This window comes from Pithys albifrons, chromosome 3 (genome assembly GCF_047495875.1).
Source record: "Pithys albifrons albifrons isolate INPA30051 chromosome 3, PitAlb_v1, whole genome shotgun sequence".
Lineage (NCBI taxonomy): Eukaryota > Metazoa > Chordata > Aves > Passeriformes > Thamnophilidae > Pithys > Pithys albifrons.
Window position 1 is genome coordinate 18422065 of NC_092460.1, and position 23084 is coordinate 18445148.

General features: G+C 38.1%; 1 protein-coding gene across 9 annotated transcripts in view; it reads right to left on the reverse strand.

Moving 5' to 3' along the window:
* ERC2 (ELKS/RAB6-interacting/CAST family member 2) overlaps positions 1-22790 on the reverse strand; it is a 418320-nt gene extending 395530 nt beyond the window's left edge. For 7 of the 9 annotated variants that reach the window (XR_011697331.1, XR_011697333.1, XR_011697332.1 and 4 more), the window contains exons 1-2: positions 22630-22790; positions 8545-9345 (exon numbers count right to left, since the gene is read on the reverse strand). Coding sequence is in view for 2 of the 9 variants with exons in the window: in XM_071550773.1 (XP_071406874.1) it covers positions 8545-9201 (657 nt within the window). In the remaining 7 variants the exon portion in view is untranslated. Of the gene's footprint in view, positions 1-8544; positions 9346-21098; positions 21140-21757; positions 21824-22629 lie in introns of those variants that run through there. The other 2 variants (XR_011697328.1, XR_011697329.1) reach the window with 2 other exon arrangements.
* Between the last annotated feature and the right edge of the window lie 294 nt (positions 22791-23084).

Consider the following 23084-nt stretch of genomic DNA (forward strand, 5'->3'; position numbering starts at 1 on the left):
GTTAACACATACTCCGTAGTCCAGAGAGCTGTGTTGACAAGTGGTACATTTTCAGAGTGACGTAGGAAGAAATACAATTTTAGCTGTCACATAAAGGGCAATTGGGAATTTTGATTTCTCTCAAGATACAGCTCAGTTTCTTAGAGAAGAAATTTAATGTGATTATTTAATGCAAAACATTCTGAAAAGCCCAACCTATGATTAATTTTTTTATGTATATGTATAATTACATACACACATAATAGACTAGTTGGCTCTTATTACAGACCTGTTGAGTCCAAACAGTGTTTCTTCCAGTTGGGATCAAAACATTGTATTAATGTTTTGGTATAACAAGATTAAAATATACCCCAGTAGCTCAGCTTCACCTTCTAGTGTGCCCAGCAGGAATACTATACTACGATATTGAGGCATTTCTTTACTGAATTAGTTAAGAGTATTATGCTTTACCACCAGGTACCTGCAGTTAATATCACACAGAGGACAAACTTCATACTAACAGGGCTGTTCTTTTAGATTTTCTAAAAATTGAAAGAGCCATATAACGCTACTTAACACACAATTTAAATCTAGTTATATAGTAAGGATCTAATTTTCAAAGCAACTCCTGCCTCTGCGATTTCTTTCAATTCAAACACAGGTTTCGCAGCAAGACTTGTACTCTGTACAATTAATGCTCTAGTCAATTAAATGGGAAACTTGAGTGTGCTCAAAAAGCAGACCTTGCTTTAGGGCTTGCTGCTCCTCTCAAGCTGCATTCCAACATGTGTTATGCTTTTTTCTCTAGTTTCTGCTGACCTTTGCTTTTCTTCTACAGAAAAGTCATGTGGTAGAGACCCCACACTCTCATTCAATTACAGATAGAACAGGAATACAGATTACCTTACAAGACCTCAATGTTCTCCGAGTCTCTAACACTGAAATATTTAGTCTGATTTGCCCCAAGATTTTCCTTTTGGCAAAAACATCATTTATTCCTTTCCCTTCAGGCTACAAAAAGTGCTTCACATGAAATCTACTGCCTTCTTTTAACATGTATTTTGGCAGCTTTTTATATCATCTTCCAACACTAAGAGTAAGAGCAATAACTATATTGTGGCAGATGCTTAAGGAAATTCAAATAGTAAATATGATTTCCCCACCCCACAGGCCAAATAGTCTAAAATTACTAAATGCACAAGATTTATTTGCTCCTGCCACAGGCAATCCAATTTGAACCAGAGTTATCCTCTATGAAATACACCAAGAATTCCTGCATGCATATTTCTTTACTAAATCAACTGACACATTCCAGCAAGAAACTCAAGTAGCAAATAATATCTTGCAGGTGGCAGCTGCTACAACTGACTCCCTGGCACCAGGGAAATACAGAGTTCCACAGAAGGGAATGCTGGACACCTTGAACAGAGCAAATGACAGGTAAAGCCAAAATCTGACCCTGCATGACATTCACCAAGTGTAACTCACAGACATGCAAAAGTTCTGCAGAAACCTGTTGGTCATTGATCCAATTTAAGTCACTGCTGTAACACTGCCCTTACCCTGACACAACAATCTGAAATGCATCTTATAGATTCAGAAACATAAAAGGGAGAGGTTAAGAAGTGTCATGCAAGCTTATCTTTAAATTCTATAATATAATGCTTTGCAGCACAGCCAGAAGGGTTGTGTTTTCCAGAAATAGCCTGGAAGGATGGAGTCCCCTGTTCCAGGCTAATGGAATATGGCATTTTCAAATGCCTGGGAGACAATTTGAGGACAACTCTTAGAAAACACAAGATGAAAGAATTAAAAGGAAGGAAAGTGTCTGAAAATTTACAAATAAAGACTAAAAATGTAAAATGAGACAGGAATGACTTATTTTTTTCAATACTTCTCCGCTTTCTCTCCCTCACTTTAGATGATGGACAATTCTGTAGAGTCATTTCCAGCATTTTTTTTTTTGATTAATCATAAGGCCTCAAGGTTTAAAGGCAGAGAGGAAACCAGTTTAAAACTTATAATATATATCATATATATATATATATATTAAAAATCTCCCCATAAACCACGGGCTCCATCACAATCAGTGGAAGAGAAATTCACCAAGGATAATGTTTGAAGTATTATCTATGATACCTGTGAGAAACTCTATTCTTCACAAAATTAAATGTTTAGTAAACTTCCTCAGGAGACTATTTATTCTCTAAGTCTTGCTTCCAAAATAAATTCCTGCATTATCAAAGAGTTTACTATTTATGTGGTATATCCAATACCCAATTCCAACAAAACTAAAGTCACACCTGTCATCTTTTTAAAATACTGAAAAATAAAATCAGTGCTTACTTTCCTGAAATGTTTTATATCTCAAAAGTGCATATGAGTATAACTTACTATTACTATATCTTCCAAATTACCATTAACAAACGTACAGTTTTCATACAGCTTAAACGATTAGTTTCTACTATGTCAGGTATATACATGTATTACTATCTAAACCAAAAAGCTTCAGTCAGACTAAACAAGTACTTGCACACTTACAGGAACACATTCCTATTATTTTTTTCTAGTTCAGTACTTACCAAGCTTTTTCAGATACAAAAATCCCACAGAAAAAGAAAATTAAAAAAAAAAAAAAAAAAAAAGAAAGGTTAAAACTAACCACATTTCCCCATTCACTCAAACACTTTTGGGTTTTCTGAGTTATTAATACCTCAAAATTCCCTTTATCTACAGTATTATGTCTACCCCCTTATCTCTCCTCCCCACCACAGGGCTGGGAGCCTTTTCTCACCATCAGTAACAGCAGCACAAAAGGCAACACATCCCCTTCTGGCACAGCTCAGTCACTCTCTCACCAACTGTGTACCATCATTGCCCAGCAGAACAGTCCGACTCAGCCTCTTCCCGTCTCACGGAAACATTCTTATTTCTTTATATATAAAAAAAAAATCTACTGATTTCATTATACTTTCATATTCACATAATGTATGTTTGATCTATCCCATGTGGTTAAAAGCACTTTGTCACATTTAAAAAACAAAGTAAACAAGAAATATTTTGCACTTACCTAAATTGCCATCAATGTACATGAATTTAAATGAAGAAAACAGTGAAAACATCCAAAATAAAGTTACAATCAACAAGTATGCATGCAGATCAAGACAAATATTTTTTAAAAAAAGAAAGTAGGAAAAAACAGTAGAGTGAAAAACAGAAAATACAGAGGATGGTTGTGCTAGATGTATGTATTGGCCTCACAGAGCCACTCTAAAATACCTTGAAAGAGACTTTCACTGGTCATAAACACTATATTAAAATTTTAAGTTGAAACTATTTTTTATTCCTCAAAAAGAGACATTTATTTTAAAAACAGCCAATTTTTTGTTATTAGATTAAGGTGATGACATACCTCAGGTAGCACAGTAAAACTTGAGCAGAACATTTCCATTCCTCAGGTTACCAGTTTCACCTTCTGTGTATAACCTTGTACTTCATTAATATTTCCATTAAGCTTCAAAATTTGTGATGTTTCACACATTTGCACAATGACACAAGCTAAAAGGAATTTGTACCCAAAATACTCCTCTGACCATATCTGGTATTTAGGAACAATGGGAGGCCACCTCTTCCACCTATAATCAAGTGCATATTTCGACAGATATTAAGGAAGAAAATACCTATGTGGCAACTCACATCAATTGTTGGCCACTGCCTACATATTTCACTAGGATGAAACCTTAAGAATTTCAGTGGGCAGAACCAAAATAGCTCAAAGAATTTTTTTTTAGTAAGGTACACCTTAGTGTGATCAAGGTTTTGCTAGGAATATAGTTTACTTAGTACAAAGAAGGGAAACATCATTTCAGAATATTTCCTAGTATTTTTTTTCACTGTTCTACTTAGATACTTATGAATCAAAGTGGAAATGAAGAGCATGTGAAATAACACTGAGTAGCCACTCACAGGTCTGGGTTCATGAACACTTATTTCCTTATCTACTGATTATTTTCTCAGCTCTATTCTGTTAATTGCAGCATCTGAGTTATTCATATTGCTACAGATAGCTAAAAATTATTTCAAGAAAATTTTGTATTCAAAACTCTCAGAGGAACTTCTCACTATCCTTTTTATCCTTGCTCCTCATCTCATTAATCAGAAGTAAATTCCTACAGGATGAGGACAGGAACTAAACTTCAAAAGAAGATCAAAATTTATCATTTTTTTTTCAGAGAACACATTAATTAAAATTACCTGGGTTTGTGTAAGGAAAAGAAATCAAGTTCACCACTTACTTCCAACATATAACCACATCATGAATGAAAGAGCCACTGTTCATTGCATGCAGTGGGCTGTTGTGCATTAATTACATAGTGTTAAACAATGACCTTTTAAGTAGGTAAAAGGGGCTTTATTTTGTGCAACTGAGTTTACTGTTCATTTAAAAAATGCCACAGTGAATCCAAGTTCTACAGTGTCATAAAAGTAGCAGACAACATAATCATACTTCTCAGTTGATATTACAACCAGCCAATCTAAACCAACAAATTAATTCTCTCTCTCTTTTTTGACAGACAGGTAACAATCCTGGAAATGGATACTGCAAATAATGTGACTTCCTAGAGCTTTCCGCCTCTGAGCCTTCTGCCCTCCACTGAGACTTTCTACACTAACTCCTCTATGCAACACATTCAAGCCATACTAGAGAGAGTAACAATCTACCTGGGGGAAAAAAGCAAAATCTCTGATTGAGACATTGCAAACAGAAGATTCCAAGACAATCACTTCCAGTAGTTAAAAACTTGTAGAGTACTTCCTGCCTCTATGTACATTTATCCATATATAGAATAATACTAATTGTGCTTGAGAAAACATGTCACAAAGAATAAGAACAACAAAGACAAAAATTTGGGTTGTAATATCAAAGAATAGGTACTCAAAGCTACACTTTCAGAAGTAAAATAACCTTCAAAAGAAAATCAGCCATGTCCAAGTTACTGTCCCTAAACTACTTCATGGGTCTCTTTCTGCTTCCAAAAAGGTTTAATTTTTACCAGTTTTCATGTTGAAACATTCCTCCTACTATTTGAAACTATTTCACCTATTTGACAAATTTGTTTCCATTTCTAATCCTATTTTCCAGCATGTTTTCACCCCTTCCCAGCTTGACATTATCTGGATGCATAATACATATCCATCATTCAGAACACGTGATAGATCCCTGCCAGGTCCTGTCAGACATCCTTCCAATTTCACCATGAATCACTGATAACTGCATTTTGACATAGGCTTCCAATCAGATAAGTCTCCATATAACAGCAATTACATCAGCTCCCCAATGAAAATCTCCCGAAAGCACAGAAAGTTTTCCTAACATCAGTGTCACTGTTGTTTCTCTCATTCATAAGGAGTGTTTTTCTCCACGAAAATTAAGTTTGTTTGACACTATTTTTGACAAATCCATATTGGGTGTTAGTCTTTATTTATTTTTCCCCTATATTTAGAAATAGCTAATATTTTTTAAAAGTTAATAATTAATACAGTTTACAATTTTCTTTGTGTTTTACAAAATTTTTACAGAAACCACAACAAAAATATCAGACTTGTAATTCACTCATTTAACTTTTGGGGGGTTTGGGGGCTTTTTGGCAGGCAGATAGATTTGCCCTTTGCCAACCTCCTGGGAGTTCCCACAGTTTGTGAAAAGTTTTCAGTGTTTCAACAGAAAAAAAACCCTCCATCTTGAGAAAGTTTTGTAAACCAGTAAGACCCGCAAAGATAGGCTGACCACTTATACATGTGGTAGAGTAAATCACTTTTCCTTGTGTTTAAAAATTATAGCTTTTTGATAATTTTAATTTAAATTAGTTGTTTGAAACAATCAATGGCCAAGTGGATAAGTAAGACTGCCAAACCAGCTGACACAGCCAGCTTGGGCTTCCAAATCGTTTCCTTCAGAAAGGCTCCTCTCCAAGTGCTTATAAGAACAGTAAGCAGCAATTAGATAAGAGGATAGGTCTTTTTATACATAAATATTTGGTTACAAGAGAGGAAGCAGCAGAAACACTCAGTCAACTCATCAAACCAACAGAAGGTCCCTATGGAACTTTGTTGGAACCTGTGGCTGGGCTTTGTGCTGACTGACACATTGTAAGTAACCCAAAGAACAGGGGAAACAGCAAGATGACTAATCTGCCTTATGACATCAGGTTATACAGCAAAGGCAAAAGCCAAATGCAAAGAAGGATTTTATAAGGCTAAGCAAATAGTCAAAGCCTGGCAGATGAAATTCAGGGAGATAAAAGTTACACACAAGTGAAAATAACCCTAAAAATCCAGGATCTAAACTAGGCACAACCAGTGGTGAGATTCTTTGGCTATGCTAAATATTTCTATTAAAATATCATCACAGTACTCAGTAGTAGTTAAAAAAAGTCATCAAAAAACTAGAAAGAACAAATTAAGTGTCAGGAGGTTTTGGGAGAGACCTACAGAATATAAAGGCAAGTGCTTCAGCATCAACACAACTCCTTTTACACCTGTAATATCAAAAACATAAGCTGTTTGGGCCTCCTCATCTCAAAAAACCCCATGTAAAAGGCTTGAAAAACATTGTCACTGTTTCACAAAAGAAGCTGTCACACATGCTAAGATCTTCCTGTCTGGGAAAGAGCTGAAGGAGGGATGGTACCCCGCAAAATCATCAAGTGGCACTGAGACTGGCACAGGACATCAATAATTTAATGCTTCTTCCAGTCCAAGGAACAGCCAATCTTAGCAAAACCAGCCAAAGTGTAGTGCAAAACCAAGTTAAAAGCAGCTGCAGACATAACTTCATAGATACGTTACGCTGAAGGATTCACTGCCATAAGAGACTGGACACTGGCATTTTAAATAGGTCCAGATGTAACTGGCCTAATTCCAAGTCCACTGAGAATTATTAAACACAAAGAACTGCATCCAGATCATAAAAAGCACTAGTGGGGATATCATTGCATTCCAGGCTTATTCTGTGACCTTTGGGACACTGCTAGCAAGGGAATACTGGGGTACCCAGTCTTGATGTTATTTTATTATAGAGGAAGGATGAATATTAAATATATATATAGGGTAAAATATTCTTTTTGTCAGGTTTGCGGTTCCAAGAAAATAAGAGCATTTGTCAGAAAGATATAATCTTCTATGAAATGAATGAATGAATAGGAGAACTTGTGACAGACCTAGAGTTTACTTTCCCCTCAAGATGTGGCAAAACAGCTGGGGGGGGGAGGGGGGGGAGAAAAACTAAAAGCACTTTGGCAGGTGACAAAGTCTCTAAATACCAAATTCAGATTCAAAATGCCAATATAAGATACTATGTGACATTTCCATAAGAAAGGCTGTCAGAACAGAGTGTATCAGAATATTCATCCTACTAAAGTTACACTACCACAATTATAATATCTAACCAATAAGGTTTTTGATAATATTGGCTCTAGCAGCATCCCTGAGCACCTACTATAAATGAATATTCAGTAACTATTACTGTCAGTCTGGATATAAAATTTATATAAGAAAGCAAAAAGTTAATTGACTGAATTCCTGATCATGACCAAGTTTCCCACTGAAGTTACTGGTAACAGAATTGTTAGTTCTGTAGATTTAGGTTCATGACATGCCTGAAAAGTGAAAAGTTTGCAGAGAAGCATTAATGATCAAAAACTTGGAAGTAAAATAAAAATTTCACTTGTTGCTGCCTGCCAGCAAAGAAGTTTAAATTTGGGACCTGGAAGTGAGAGAAACACAGGATTGTGTTTTTTGTCTGAGAAAAGTTAATAGATGGTCTAAAAAGGAGCAGCTTTAAAATACAACCAGCAGCCAAAAATTGTGTGGAGACACCAATATGACAATTTTTTTTAATCTATTGTTTGCCACTATTGTTTTTATCTATTGTATTGCTTTGTGATATAACAGAGTCTCAAAGCTTGACCTTACAGATTTAACCATCCAAATTAAAATACTTGACTCATTTTGTAACTTCAGGAAAATATGTTGTGAATAGAAGTATTTGAAATAGATAGAAAAAGAGCATCTTGTAAATAAGACACAGGTCTCTGAAACATTACTGAAAACACAAATTCAACTTCATCCTGTATGGCAGAAGTACAGAAAGTTTTAACTTCAAAACAGTTAAATCCCTGTACAGCTCATAAAATATGTCTCTGGATGTTTATTTATACTTGTGCAAAGGTGCTTCCTTTACCTCTTCAGAAAAGGTTGTCAGGTGTATTTAAGCTGTTGCTGCATAGAGAAAGTGTCAAAAATAAGAGAAAGGGTAATGATAAAAAACCAAAAAACATTCTCTCCAGCTAAAACATAAGAGAATGCTGCATGAAGGAAATTATAACCTGAATTTGGATTCTTATTAGTGTTTCCCTACTGTTTAGCAGCCAGAAGCAGACAGATCAAGACATACAAGTCTTATGGCAAATGTCAGACTTGTTACAGCACAGGATACAGTACCATAAGCAAAACATCAAGTGCTTAGTTGTATATCAACAGAAAGAAACTTTTGTAATTACTTACCTGATTTTCTTCATGGGAAACTCTCATTTGTTCTTTAAGAACTGACATTCTGGCTGCTTCCTCTTTCCTCAACACTCTTTCTTTCTTTAGCTCAGGACTCCAGAAAGTTTTGATGCTATTCATAGAGGACCCCAGCTTGCTGTCCTTAATGTCTAGTTCTTTTCTGAGAAGATCATTCTCCCTCTGTAGATCCTTAAGCTGAGCCTGCAGGTCTAACATAGTGCTATCTCTAACCTGTCTCAGCATAGAAGGAACCTGATGGTGGTGGTGGTGTGAGGATGTGGTCAGACCTCCGTGCTGATCCGTGTAGGAAAGGACATCCGTGTGTGAGAGTCCGGCTGATGCGATGTTGGGGCTGCTCCCCATGGCTGTGACCCGGCCCCCATACACAGCTCGGTTTGTAGCCCTTCCAAGAGTCATTGTGCCCTTTGGGAAAGTAGTAGAAGCTACACCCTCATGGTCACTCAGATACATTGGTCCAGATGTTGCATAGGCTGCATTAAGGGACTGGATGTTCTCCATGGATAAGGTCTTCCCTGTCCCTCCTCCCCCCCCGCTGCCTGTTCGCCGGTGCCCCAGCCGGGGGGACCTCGGCAAGCGCGGAGACCGGGAGGGGCTGCCCTCCAAGTTGCTGATCGTTCTTGCACTTCCATACATTTTTCTTCTATTTTGAGGTACTGTTTAGTAAGGAATTAGTAACACTAAAGTTGAATATTAGATTTGTAATTCCAGCTAGAAATACTGGCAGTTTCACTGTATTCTTCCAGTAGGCAAGAATCTATTTTTCCGCTGAAGACAGACCTGAGAGGGAAAAAAAAGATTATAAAAACAAAGTTTTCATCTTGGAAAATAAACTTGCAAGTAATCACCACAAATTATACAATCAAGTAAGTCACTTCCTAGAGTAATAGCAGCAAAAGTAAAACATTTAGTATTTAGGATGACTCATTAAAAATGCATTTTCCAATTAATTTCAGTGGGAAGAAAACTGCTCATTTCTTTCTTGCTAGAAAAGTTTGAGTTAGTTTAACAAGCTTTATGTTGCAATGAACAATACGGGCACAAAAATATACTTTAGCTGATACATTAATGGACTTAAATGACTGACCATGTGAAATTTATATAAAAGAAACAAGATAGCTATTTGTTGACATTAAGAACTACCCTAAGAATTAAGATATTACATTTTCAACAGACAATATAAAAGCAGCAATTCAGCAGTTCTGTGTATTGTCTAATGATATTAAGACCAAATGAGGAAAGAAGGAGAGATTTTGTTTGGATTAACACAGAAGAGTTCGGATAGAGGAAAAAAGATGAAGGAAACAGTATTCCTAACAGTTAGGCTGTAAACAGTAAAAACATATTTTTGTAAGAAAAAATTAACAATAAAATTTAGCTTTTTTTAAACAATTACAACATATTATGACACAGTATTATTTATTTCATTAAGTACTACCATGCTAGTATTTGTTGGCAATAAGCTTCTCAGGAGAAGGTTCCATGACAATAATCTAGGTTTTCATTTAGAAAAGGAGTCCTTATGAAATACAATTCTTTCATTTTTTTATTATTTTGATGGAACTAGCCTTGTAACTTATTTAACCAAACAAGACACAGATGTAGAGCAATTCTCCATTTTCAAATTCTTTAATACTATTATTACACATTTATCAATTTTTCAGTAAGTTGATTAACTTCACACAGCATAAAAATAAGCCTACAACAGGACTTTAGGACTAGGAAGGCCTCCTGATTTCTTTTTTTAACCAATATGACCATTTTAATAAATTTGTGGTATTAATTAAATTGGTGGTCATCAACCAGACCTAGTACCAATTATTTCAAAGGTATGAGAACAGAAAGAACAAAAGGTGGGTTCAGTCAAATCCAGCAATTTTTAGCCATTCCCTCAAGGCATCCTCATTATGTATAGATACATTACTCCCAGTGTTTTTAAAACATCTGTTCTACATCTGCTGTGAAAAGTGTTGATGCAGGAGCAGGCGGAAGGATAATTAATTGTCATTTATTAATAAGCTCTAGTATATTAAACCCTCACCAAAGATATTAGCATAAAACATTATGGACACTAATGATGTCATCAAAGAAGCAGCATGTTGAGTCCTCCGCTGACCCCTCATTATCCTACACAATCATATTCGATGTGGCTTTTATGAGTTCCAAGAATATCTTGGTATATGCTGCTTTTTCATTAAGTTTAAGAGCCAGCATAGTCCCAAAGCCTTTTTGTTGCATTTGAATTACCAGCACCTGAACGCACTGAGATGTTTCAACTACTATTACACAACAGTGGCCATTCCTGTGTTTTCACTTCCCCCATTTTTAGATGCAAAAGCCTGATCCAACTTGTTGAGCCATTTAAACCTCAAAGTTTCCAGAATTGAGCCCCAAGAATACAAATGAAGTAGATGGAGCCTGATTCACATATTCAAATTTTGACATCCAACACCAGTATACAGATCTGCCCTTCTTGTCAGTTGTCATCCATCACTGAAGAGATAGCCCACAGCTTATTGTACCAAAAGAGCTAGTGCAGTTTTTTCTCCCACCTTAACCTCAATGCATTAATCAATTAAAAAAAGTAACTAGCCATGGTGACTGTGAAAATGCAACTACTTATCTTAATTCTCAAATGCCAACCAAATAACATTACCCATCATGCCCTCCTAGAAATCCATCCTTGTATCTTTCTAGTTTCCTGAAAAAGCTCTGTGACTCCTTCAAAGACAATCTCCCATGAGATCAGAGCTGAAGATTACTTCCCTTCCACTGGCTGGTGAAAGATTCTGAGCAAAGACAACTGTCTTCTAAACTGATACAGTTCTCTCCCCCACCCTCCTTCCTCTCCAGCCAGAGAAAAAAAAAACAACAAAAGAAAATTTTTCACCAGGACAGATAGTGTTGGGGTTAAGATCACTAGCACAAACTGTCAGTGTCAATTTAAACTGGATACAAGACAATAGTTTGAGCTACAGCAGACATGACACATGGCCAGGTGGAGAGGTTGGGTGCAGGTTCATCGATCCTCAAAAATAGAGGTACAGGATATCCTTACATCATATCTGTACTGTTTTTCCTTTTCGTTCCCACAGTCTGATAAATAAGTAATTTATGTTTCTTGCTTACAGTTACTTCACAACCCACTTAGCCTTCTGTTTGTGTCTCTGATATGTATTTTTAGATACCTTGTTTTGCCTTAGTTGTGGTCTCTCTTTTCTCCACTTGTGTGGAGTTTTGAAAGTTCTCACCTCAAATCAGAGAACTCTTTCATCTTGCTTGGCCCTCCAAAGCTTACCATTGAGCCCTGCTGAAGAAGAGAATCATCATTCCTTATCCAAAGGGAGGCTAACTTCTCCCTGAACTTCCTTAATAATAATGTTCCAATACTGATTTAATACTGTAGCTTTCATAACCTTATGAAAATTCTGAAAGCAATAGGAAAAGAGAAGCAAAGCACCAAAGAGATATTATTATCTCCACAGCTTAATTTTCCCTTAGAAATATTATAATCAAAACAGAGACCTCTATGTAGAAAGTGCAAACACACCAACAATATGCTTGGTTTTCTTACTTAATGACCTACTAAGGCAAGCTCACAGACCAGAAGCTGAGAACCCCGATTTAAAGAAATTCTCCATTTATTTTCATTTGCCATTTGTTACTATCTCCAACCTGAGTTATACAGACTGGCTTTCTTGAAAACACCTCAGAAAAAGCAAGCACATGACAGTATGGTTTTTCAAAGCATATACACCTTAAGAATAAACCTTGAGACTTCCTTCATAGCTGTGAAAAGTCTCAGACCCAGGAGCAGACATACCATTGCTGTCTGGCAGAGGGGAGAAAGGCACCTCCAATGTTTTCTGTTCTTTACTGCTTATACACAGAGCCTTCCTCACTTCAGGAAGATTTTCTGTGTGTCTTAACATATTAGGAACTGGAGATATGAAGAAGCAATATTGGCCTCAGGGCCTCAACAATTGCCACACAGATCACCATCTCCTGCCTACAGAGAGAGAAAGAGAGAAAGGAGATCCCTTTTATCTTCCCATAAAATCACCCAACAGAGCTGTTCAGGTTGAACTTAAAATCACCTGTACCTCACCTGCCCACTCTATCTTGAAAATTAAATTGATTTCACACTGCTATTTTAATTTAGGGAAGAGGGAAGAACACTATTACTCTCCAGCAACAATTTTTCACCCAAGGCAATAACATTATGCCCATCACTAAAGAAATCAAGCCTCACTGTTGCACTAGCCAGCACAAAAGAGCTCCAACAGAACTTGGGATGATCATTCCCCTCAAAATATTCTGAGACAAACAGTCACCCACATTCCTTCAGTCCAGTAGGGACAGACTGTAGACCTACTACATGTGTTTTCCTACAAAAGGTTCCTTTGAGTTTTAACATCCAAATCAGCTTAGTACTAGAAAAACCCCCTCCACATACTCATCTAATTCACTCAATATTTTCTTATTTTGAAAAATACTTTTTAGTGTACATTATGCATGACTTTAAAACTACCCATTAAAATCGTGCTTTTAATATTCTGCATTGCAAGCAAAACCATATTTCATAGGGATCCCTTTAGGATGCAGAAAATGAAGCACACACTTTCCAACAGTGGGGCCAACACTGGGCACTCCACCTGCCCACGCTCTCATCAGCCGTGGAAATGCCAACCAAAAAGAAATAGCCTATTTCATGTCAAATCCCTCCTGATGTTCTAACTGCAGCTTTCCTCATTTTCCACAATTCTGCCCCTTCTGACCACCTGCACTCTGCAGACAGTAACCTCATGGGTTCACATTACCCACATCACTTCACTCTCTGACAGTGCATTTTGATTTTTAACTATCTATTTTTGTAAAGACTTACAACATGGGATTCTAATATGATGGTAATAGAAGATCTGTCTCACTCAATTTACTTTCCAAATCATTGCTTCTACATTTTACATAATTACATGGTTTTCTTGAAACGCTGAGTACACAGAACCCCTTAAATTCTGGCTTTCCCTGGTTACACTCTTACAGGCTCAGGGATGAGTTAGACTTTGAATGTGTCCTCCTCCAGCCTGAATAACCTAGTCAGCAGGAAGTTTGAGTATCAGCCAAATCCTTAATAGCTTTGCACAACTACTTGCCAACATTAACATTCAGCCAAGAGCTCAAATATTTGTAACAGTACCAAAAGCTTTAAGGGAACCCCTTCCTTCCAGTCAACATCCCCAAACAATTCAGTGCTACAGCAAAGGGCAGAAATTATCAAGATGATTTCAAACTGTCTAAAACTGTTTAGAACAGCACAACTCCCCAGATAGAAACCAAAAGTGACAAAATAGAAGAAATAAAAGACAATGTAGAAGATAATGCTCCTATACCTACACCAAGAATGTATTTTGAGACACCACAAAAAGGACACAGAAAAAAAGCCCTGCCTCATAAACACATGTCCTAGCAAAAATTAGAGATGTTATTAAGCTAAAGGAATCACTTAAACACTCTTATCACAACAAAAACACTTCTTGAAAAAGCAAATACACATGACAACTTTAAAAGCAACAACATTTTCATTTAGGTTCCTCAGAGTGCACTGCATCTGCATTGCTAATGTAAATGTAGGTTTTACTACAGTCTGCACAGTAACTTTCTTTTTACTACTCAGACATTAATTTATCTCCTTTCTCTTGCAGTTTCTGATACAAAGAAAACATACATAGGTGTAAATAAAGTTAGTCTTGATCTTACACAAGCTGGTCATGACCCTGAACTCCCATTGATGGTAAATGAAAGAATTGGCATTTATTACCTCACAGAAGGAGCTCATCAGACCTGCCTGCTTTTCATTTCTGATTCATACAGAAGAAACATTATATGAAGGAATAAGTAGGAATGGCTGCTCTCTATGCATCTAATGACATAAATGGAAAATAAAGCTCTCTGGCATTCTAATCTTGCCAGTGCAGTGACAGCGATTAATACTTGTCATGCAATGGGAAAACTCCAGCAATTGAAATGTTTGCTAAAAATGCAGTATTAAAAGCCTTGAAAAGCAAGCAGTTGTGACACAGTCATCAGAATTGCCAACTATATTATTCTCAAATTTATTTAAGTGAAGAGTCAACAATACCTTTTTATACAAGTTTCACAGGTATAAAATAAGGATAGCATTCAAGAGGAGTACTTTTTTCAATGCATTCTTCTCTCTTACAATGTTAGACACTATAATTGTCTAGAAACATTTTTGAAACATGATAATATTTAGAAATGGGCTTCAAATAAGGAATATTTAAACTCCACCAACTGACACCTCCATTATTTTGTAACTTTTAAGTTAGGTCTCTCTTTGATGTTGAAACTCCCAGTCTTAATATTTTATCTCTAATGCTTCCATTAAAAGAAATTTTTCCTGCATGTGACAAAGAAAGTCTCCCTGGGGTTTCTAAGATGCTTAAGGGAGGTGAGAAAATTCAGACTAATATTTTACACAACATGAGAAAAATAAAATTAATCAAGACCTGAAAATAGAACAGTTTTTTTAAAAAGAGGCTTCTATAGCCAAGTAACAGCAAACTCATCACATGTAATTTTCACTGTTTTGCCAGAGAACACTCTGTTTATTAAAAGCTATAGGGCAGCCTATTCACAAATCTGGGCAATCACAATGAAGTACAGCCTGCACAACAAATGCCAGTGCAGAGCATCTCTCACTATGCAAGTTCATCCTCATTTAATGGTCACTCAACAGAAGAAGGGATGTTTAACTTCTTCCTTTGTTTCAAGTACTGAACACTGGCACTAACAGTGGCATTGAGTTTCAGAGCTGCAGGGTAAGACACCTCAGTTTTACATGATCAAAGTGCCCAGTCCTACGCTCACTGTGTCATTGTTTTGCTGGCCATCTGCTCTCTACAATTTGGAGATCCTATTTTTTATTGGTGGGTGGGAGGGTGGATGGTGTGAATCACAAGTAATGAAGGGACAGAAACATGTACATTCCAAAATGCTGCTTGCACCTCTTCAGTTCTTTTAGTTTCGTCAACTTCCCTGCCCCATAATGACCTTGTCAGGATGCACAGATGTTGCTGAAGGCTTGGCAAGCTTTTGCTTTCCCAGAGAAAAGTTTCCCAACATTTTAGTCCTTGCAAATGTGCAAGTGTCTTTTGTGTGCTAAGTTCTGTGTCCTAGTCAGTCCTCCTTGTGCCTTCCATCCTGCAACTGTTAATCACTTGCCTCTTACTTCTTCCTCCATAAGAAATCTCATTTATCAATGTAAGTCCACATTTACAAACTCCAGTATTTTGTGGAGGATTGTTCTAAGGCAAATAGCTAGCCAGACAAACAGTACTTATAGTTAAATGACTGCTAAAGAACAACAAAAAAAATCATGTCTGAAATTCTTACTAAAACAGTCTGCTTTGGGGAAAATATTGCAATGTAAAAGTATACCACCTTCTGCAGGATTACTTAAAAATTATGCTTAATGAGTAGCACAATTATGCTTTGCTTTTGCCAACATTTACCTAATTTCAATGACTATTTAACAGTTTATAAAAAAAATCTTTGAGAAGTTAGAGCTTAAAAATAAACATGAGTTAAAAAAATCTCAAAATCTTCTAGCAGAAACTGGAAACCCAGTCTTGTTCTTTCTATTGTTCATCTGTATTGTCAGCATTTATACCAACAGTCTTCGAAACACAAGGCTGTTCACCTGATAACACATACATATATTAAACACACATTGAAGATTGCATTATTTTAAGTTCTGAGGGTTTCTTTCTAAAACAAATAATTGCAAAAGGAAATTGACTGAATTTATAATTAGCCCTGGAAATTTGTTTGTTTTCACATTAAGTATATTTAAGAATATTATGTCATATTTTTCATTTTAAGACATTTTAAACTCTTAAGCCTGGCTTAAAAATTATCAGAGACACTCCCACACAATGAAGTATTTTCCATTGAATTCACTAAGGCTACTCATATGAATGTTATTAAACACAGGCTTACGTATTTGCAGGATAAAACTATATTGTTCTTTTTTTCTACAAAGCTTCCATTCTTCGAAGAAAGCAACAGAATAGTCATAAGATCAGGTATTAAGATTACCTGTGTAGCCTCCAGCATTTTCTTAGAATACTCAGATATTGGGATATTTAGAAATCATAAACATCCACTATACATCCTACATTTATTTCATTCAAGAGTAGTAATATGCACATTCAAATTGAAAAACAAGTAGCATATATATATTTGTGTATTCAGCATGCTTTGAAGTCATCAGAATTCAAAAAGCTGTAGCACATCCTCCTCTGTTCTCTTCACTAGGATGTGAGTACACACACATTTCAGTATCACGCCAAAGAAAGAAACTGGCTGTGGTTCAGCCACATTAGATCAAAGTTCTTCAAGGAACTTACAGGCTCTGTAAGTGATTCAAGTGATTTAGCAGATTAGCTCCCAATTCATCATAGAATCAGCACCCTGGAACCATTAGGAGACACTGCACTTCAGGAATTATCATTTTATTTATTTATTCACAGAAAATGTTGAAGAGTTCCCCAATCACTTGGTGGTTGACTATTAACAATTTCACAGGCCAGCCCAATCTGTGCTGACACTGAACCCATCTTAACCAACCATAACCCCAACAATTCACAAGTGCAATTTCCAAGTCCTCATGGGCATCTGACAAACATTTGATGTTGATGACAGATGTTATTGTAACTGCTTTCCTTAAGGAACAACAAATTGTCTGAGCAGATTTCAAATGAGGTCTATAAATGAAAACCAAAGTACATCATGACTGCCAATACTTAGCCATCAAAAATAAACATGCTTTACACAGCAAACTGTCTTCCATTTCTGGCACTAGAATTTGACATAGGTCAACAAAAAGAACTGTGCTTAACCATCTTGTATTTGTCCAGTAATCTGTATTGTTCAAAGAGCATAAGTGGTAAGAACTGTATTTCAACAATATATTTTGAGGAAAAGAATACACTACAGAAACCCACTTAAGTCCAAGTCCACACTATAACAGAAATAACAGGCCTGTGCTGCCTTATAAAGTAATTAAATGATTCAGACATTTCACATGCCACACAGATAATGAAATACGTATTTCAGCAGATTACCAGCAAATTAATTTTACTGACCATGAGAAGTGCTTAGTTAACAATAGTGAAAACTGAAGAAGCACCAGTGCAATTTTCAACAGGACTCAACTCATATTTGATAAAGAAATATCAGTTCCTGGGAAGTCAAGCAGTGTGGGCTCCAAGTCCATTCAATATGTTCCATTATGCAATGGGACAATCCAAATGGATGCCAAACAGGATAATCAGAGTATGGACAGTGTAAGTCTCCATCAGGAACCAGAGCGGAGTGACCACTGTGTTCTGGTAGCTTCAATGTGCATAGAAAATTATGTCAAATAAGTCAGAATTCATCGCAAGTGATCCAAGCTATTTTCTTGGAGGGAAACTGTCCTACGTATTACGAATTCTCAGTGCAACAAATAGATCTCTTGGACCAAATGCAGAAATGGCAGAGACTTTGGTCACATTTCCTTCACTTCCTTCAAAATAAATGGCACATTATATCCAACTATCAATCATTGTTGATAATGTTTTCTTTTGTGACTTCCCACCTCAACTCTGCAGTAATCCCAGAAACTACAGCACATCATTTTCACACATACCTTTAGAATATGTATTTATATATACACCAATCTTTTTTACTCCTTTCATCATCCTATGGTATTTCCCACAAAATTTGAGATATTTTTTAAGTGATTTAACTTGAAAATTTATCTCTCAATCTTTTTATTTCTGCAGATTCTACATCTGCACTGTGACTTCAGTTAGAGGGAAATGATAATGAGCAAGACAAGCAGTGAAACTTCAAAAACCCCAGTATTTGCTGAAAAGTGAGTACTTGAACTAAATAAAAAGTGTATCAGTCATTGAAGAAGCCCCATGTTAACCAGCCGAAGGCATTTCTAGTGAAATTGTCTTAAAATGAGTTTCTAAGCTCATCTAGAAAGGACAGTCGAAAAAGCAGGCATCCCCTTTCAAGAACTTAATCTTAAAACTTTACAGAAGAGTTTCAGCTTTGCTAAACATCCCAAATGTCAAAGACTCCCACACATCTAATCACAACTTGAAATTCTGGTGTGCAACTCAAATTGTCAGACACATTCCTTATGCTGTCCTCAAAGGATAGAAATCCTGACACTACAGTTCTCCTTCACTATTCCCATTACTGTAGTGATATACAGCTTTCCAAACAGGTAAACAGTCCATGGCAAAGTCTACATTTCTAATATCATGAAGGAATTCCAGGTTTGTGTGAACAAAAATGGTGTGACAGTAATGATGCTTATACAGAGAAGTGCTAAAACATCCTGACTACTGTTCTCTCCTTTGATAGAGCTCAGCACCTGACAGACTAGCTCTGAAAAGAGATGAGGTTGGTGTTCCTAATTGTTGCAATTACTCAAAAGAAATCCTGAGTATTTCAGATATTCCAAAGCTGGGCACACAAAACCTGCTATCACTAAAGGAGTCACAAAACTTCCTGAGATCAACAGCCAAGAAAGCAACAACACAACTCAAATACTACCCACCCTAGCGGTGTTAATTCATCAGACATTTACATTTTCTTATACAAACATTCATTGGGTATTCATGCTCAAACTTTTTTGGACCTCTCCAAGTAGTCCTCAGCCACTTTCCAAGGAAATAGCTGGCTTTTTTCCACATCTCACACACAAGCAATAACAAACCAACTTAAATCCATCTCACTTGAGTTCAAAAAGATTGTAAGAGACTGTTTCTTTATAAAATGCATTACATTTTAAAGAAGTGTCCAATTAAAGACAAAATGCTGCAGAAAATATTTAACTGACGTTTCTGTTAATATGCCTTTGCATTTTCTTAATATGAAAGCATCACTCAAAAGAATTAGCACTATTTTCACTTGACCAACTATGACCCTTAAAAAAATTATAAATTATTTTGCTTTAAAGTAACTTGCCCTTTTTCCAGGACTTCATAGAAAATATAAGCCAGCATAGTGTTGTTAACTAAGTTGATGCCAGGTAATCATTGCTTAATACATATAAGATCACTCAAAAAGTGAAACTTTAATCACAAAAATATTTTAAAGCTATCCTAATCTGAACAATCTCACAGATAAAAGAGCATCACATTATAAAAATAATTATTAAAAAAATATTTAAAAAAGAATCAGTATCACAGTAGTTTTCCTAGGTGGATCTGACTACCAGTCTCCATGTGTGTGTATATATATATTCCAGGCATTATAAACTAAATTAAACAGAGAAGATAACAAATGCATCATAGCAGATAAAAATATAAAATTACCATAGGAGATACAGGTGGGAGAGCATATGTTGTCTTTGGGAGTGATACACAGGCTGACTGCCTCACCCTCTTTGAGGGGTGAACAACCCACTCTTTTTTGTTAGTCATCCTTCAAAGGTCTGCAAGAATCATTTTTCTAAAGCAAAAAAAAAATCACCTTGAGCATTCTTTTACTAAAACATGCATACTGAATAGCTCAGACTCTAAATATCACATATATTTGATGTTCTAAGATGGTTGACTGTGGTTACCTGATATTTGGCTGCTATGAACATGCTCCACACCTTGCTGCAGCCTTCAGAGCAGGCAAGGAACAGGAGGGGGGACTGACACAGACAATTGGACCTTACACTCCCACCCATCACAATTTGACTGCCAGTAGATTAGGGGAGTTGAAGAACACGCATAGAATAAGGGAGGTGATGAGATGGGTCTCCTCCAAATGCAGGCAAATCACAAGAAATAAGATAATGAGTATAATCAGGCACTCAAACAGTAAATTAACTTCTCAGTTCTTAACTGCAAGATGTACCCTGCCCTGGGTGCGCTTTCAAGATACACAGCACTGGGTTCCTCCACAGTTTAAACATCCAGTTTCAACCCAAGTTGGGCAGCCATAAATCTCAGGGACCACCTTATCTCATTAGTCCTTTGGGGAGGGAAAGGTTCCCTTCACTCACAGGGCAGAAAGCCCCTTCTTCCCCCCAGATTCTTGTAGGAAAAGTGAAAGTGCTAACTCACCTTCATGCCTTTGAAAACAGTCTCACACAGAGCCTTCAAACAAAGTAACAGGAGTAGAATGGTTTCCTTTCAAGCACTGAAACATGGAGTTACTTTCATACACCTCTCTTAACACACTCACAAAGCCAATGCTTGGGCTGCAAGTTTCTTCCATCAAGAAACTGTAACAAAGCTTTTCCCTCAAACATATTCCTATTGGAACTGCATTAATTTACCATTACACACTCTGTGCGTAAAGACAGACCCTAAAAAGGTATATTCCCTCCTCGTGTTCAGGGAAGGGAAGAACCGGGGCAGCGCATCGCTCGGGCAGGTGAGCCCGTGCTGGCACCGGCGCTGCCGGAGCCTCGCCTTGCCCTGATGGCACCGTTTGTGTCGCTGTGTTTTCCTCACCTGCGCTGTAGGAGCGCTCGCCATCCCCGCCCGCAGCCAAGGGAGCGGGGCCGCGCCGGGCAGGGCGGCACCGGGGGAGCAGGAGACAGCAGTGGGGAGAATCCAAGGCAATCCCGCTGGCACAGGGATGGCTTTAGAGCCCCCGGCAGGGACGCGCTGCGCTGACAAAGCCGGCTGCGGGGGAGCCGGGCCGGGAGGGCGCCCGGGCTTCCTCGCCGCTCGAGGGCCAGCAGTGGGGTGGGAGCACAGCCCCCGGTCCCCAGTGCCCCCGGGGCTGGGAAAGGGCCCTGAATCCACGCAGTGGAGCTCTGCCATTCCCTGAGACGGGAGGAGGGCGGTAGCTCATCTCCTCAGCATCTGCCCTTAGGGCAGGGCGACACGGGGGACCTGCTCCGTCCTCGACTTGGGAGGGAAACGAAGCGCCAGTGGAGAAGCGAGTTGATGGAGGGGGGGACCTCCCTGCCCTCTCCATCCTCCGAGGGAGGGGGAGCCGAGCAGGGCCTGCGCCCGGTGCGTGGCCAGGAAGGGGCCGCATGCGGGGCGAGCGCCCCGGACACACACTCAAGGGATGGGGACACGGGAATCGGAATAAAACAAATCCCAAACAAACAAATAGCCAAGCGAAAACGCTGGTTTTAAAAGCCGACCAGAAAACTAACCCTGACAAGTAGGGTTTGCCCTCCTCTTGGCTGCACTTATTGGCCGTGCTTATGTGCAACGAGCTCGGATCTGCCAACGCAAGTGGTCGGCCGGCGCGTCCGTCAGAAGGGAAATAGCAATTCGCCGCTAAGGGAGTAGATTCCCATCCATCCATCACAAGGCTTAGCAGGTAGCCGCCTAAAAATCAATCACACACTAATAAAAAAAATTCCTTCTCCATTACATTACTACTATAGTGCTCCCAGAAAAAAAAATTATGTATCTTTGATGATATATGCGTGGATTTTATCATATGCATCACACCCATCATTCATGTCCAGCCCAAAATTATCTCTAAAAAAAATTAAACCACACGGCATCATAAATGAGGGACCCCTGTAAGTATTCATTAATTATATAACTGAAAAATAATATCCTGTTAGTTTCTCTTTCCATTTTCAGTCACTAGAAGGGAGCAGAAATCTCTCACCTTCCTGACACAGTTTTTAAAACACCAAACATTATCCAGTATGTAGGTATAAAGCTAGGAATTTCCAAAGCTCATCAGTTCTCTTCGAGAAAACTTTAACAGTAATATTTTTAAACACTGGCACAAAAAAAATGAGACTCTTATGGCTGCTTTTAATAGAAATTGCAAGAGAGGTTTCTGGTTGATGATTCTGTAGGGAGAGGCACTCTGTTACCAGAATAAGATGTGCACTTGGTCCCATTTATTACAATGTATTCTAAAGCAATATTAAAAGCCTTTTCTGCAAATTCATTTCCAGATTCAGCTACCAGATAGTTGTAAAAAGCATTATACAGCAATTTCCTTAATCACAAATCATTTACAGTCACGTATTACAGCCATATTCTTGTTTAAGCTTCTCACCTTTCAAATCATTGCATCTGTCTTTCGTCCTCACATGGATTTTACAACATCACGTTCCGCTGCCATCCCATTCGCGCGGAGGGAGGAGGCGGCAGGAGCGCCGGAGCCGCCAAGCACCTCCGAGAGGAGCAAAGAGGGGACCTGCTGCAGTCGGGGGAGGCTCCTGTGCTCCTGTCCCTCGTCTTTCTGTCCCTTTGCGAGTCTCCCTCAGTCAGCTGCGAGCCTGCCTGTCTGCCTTGCCAGTCCCTGACTCAACATTCCCAGCATTCCCGAGGAGCTGGGGCTCCACCGGCTCGTCCTGCCGCCGGGGGCAGCAGCAGCAGCACACGCACTGCCAGCCCGTGATTTCTCCGAGCATTTGTCTCTGTCCATTCATTGCGAACCCGTAGGTTCCAGTCCCCACCCAGCAAACGTCTGGAAGTGTGTTACTCATTGTGGAAGAGACTAAAAATACA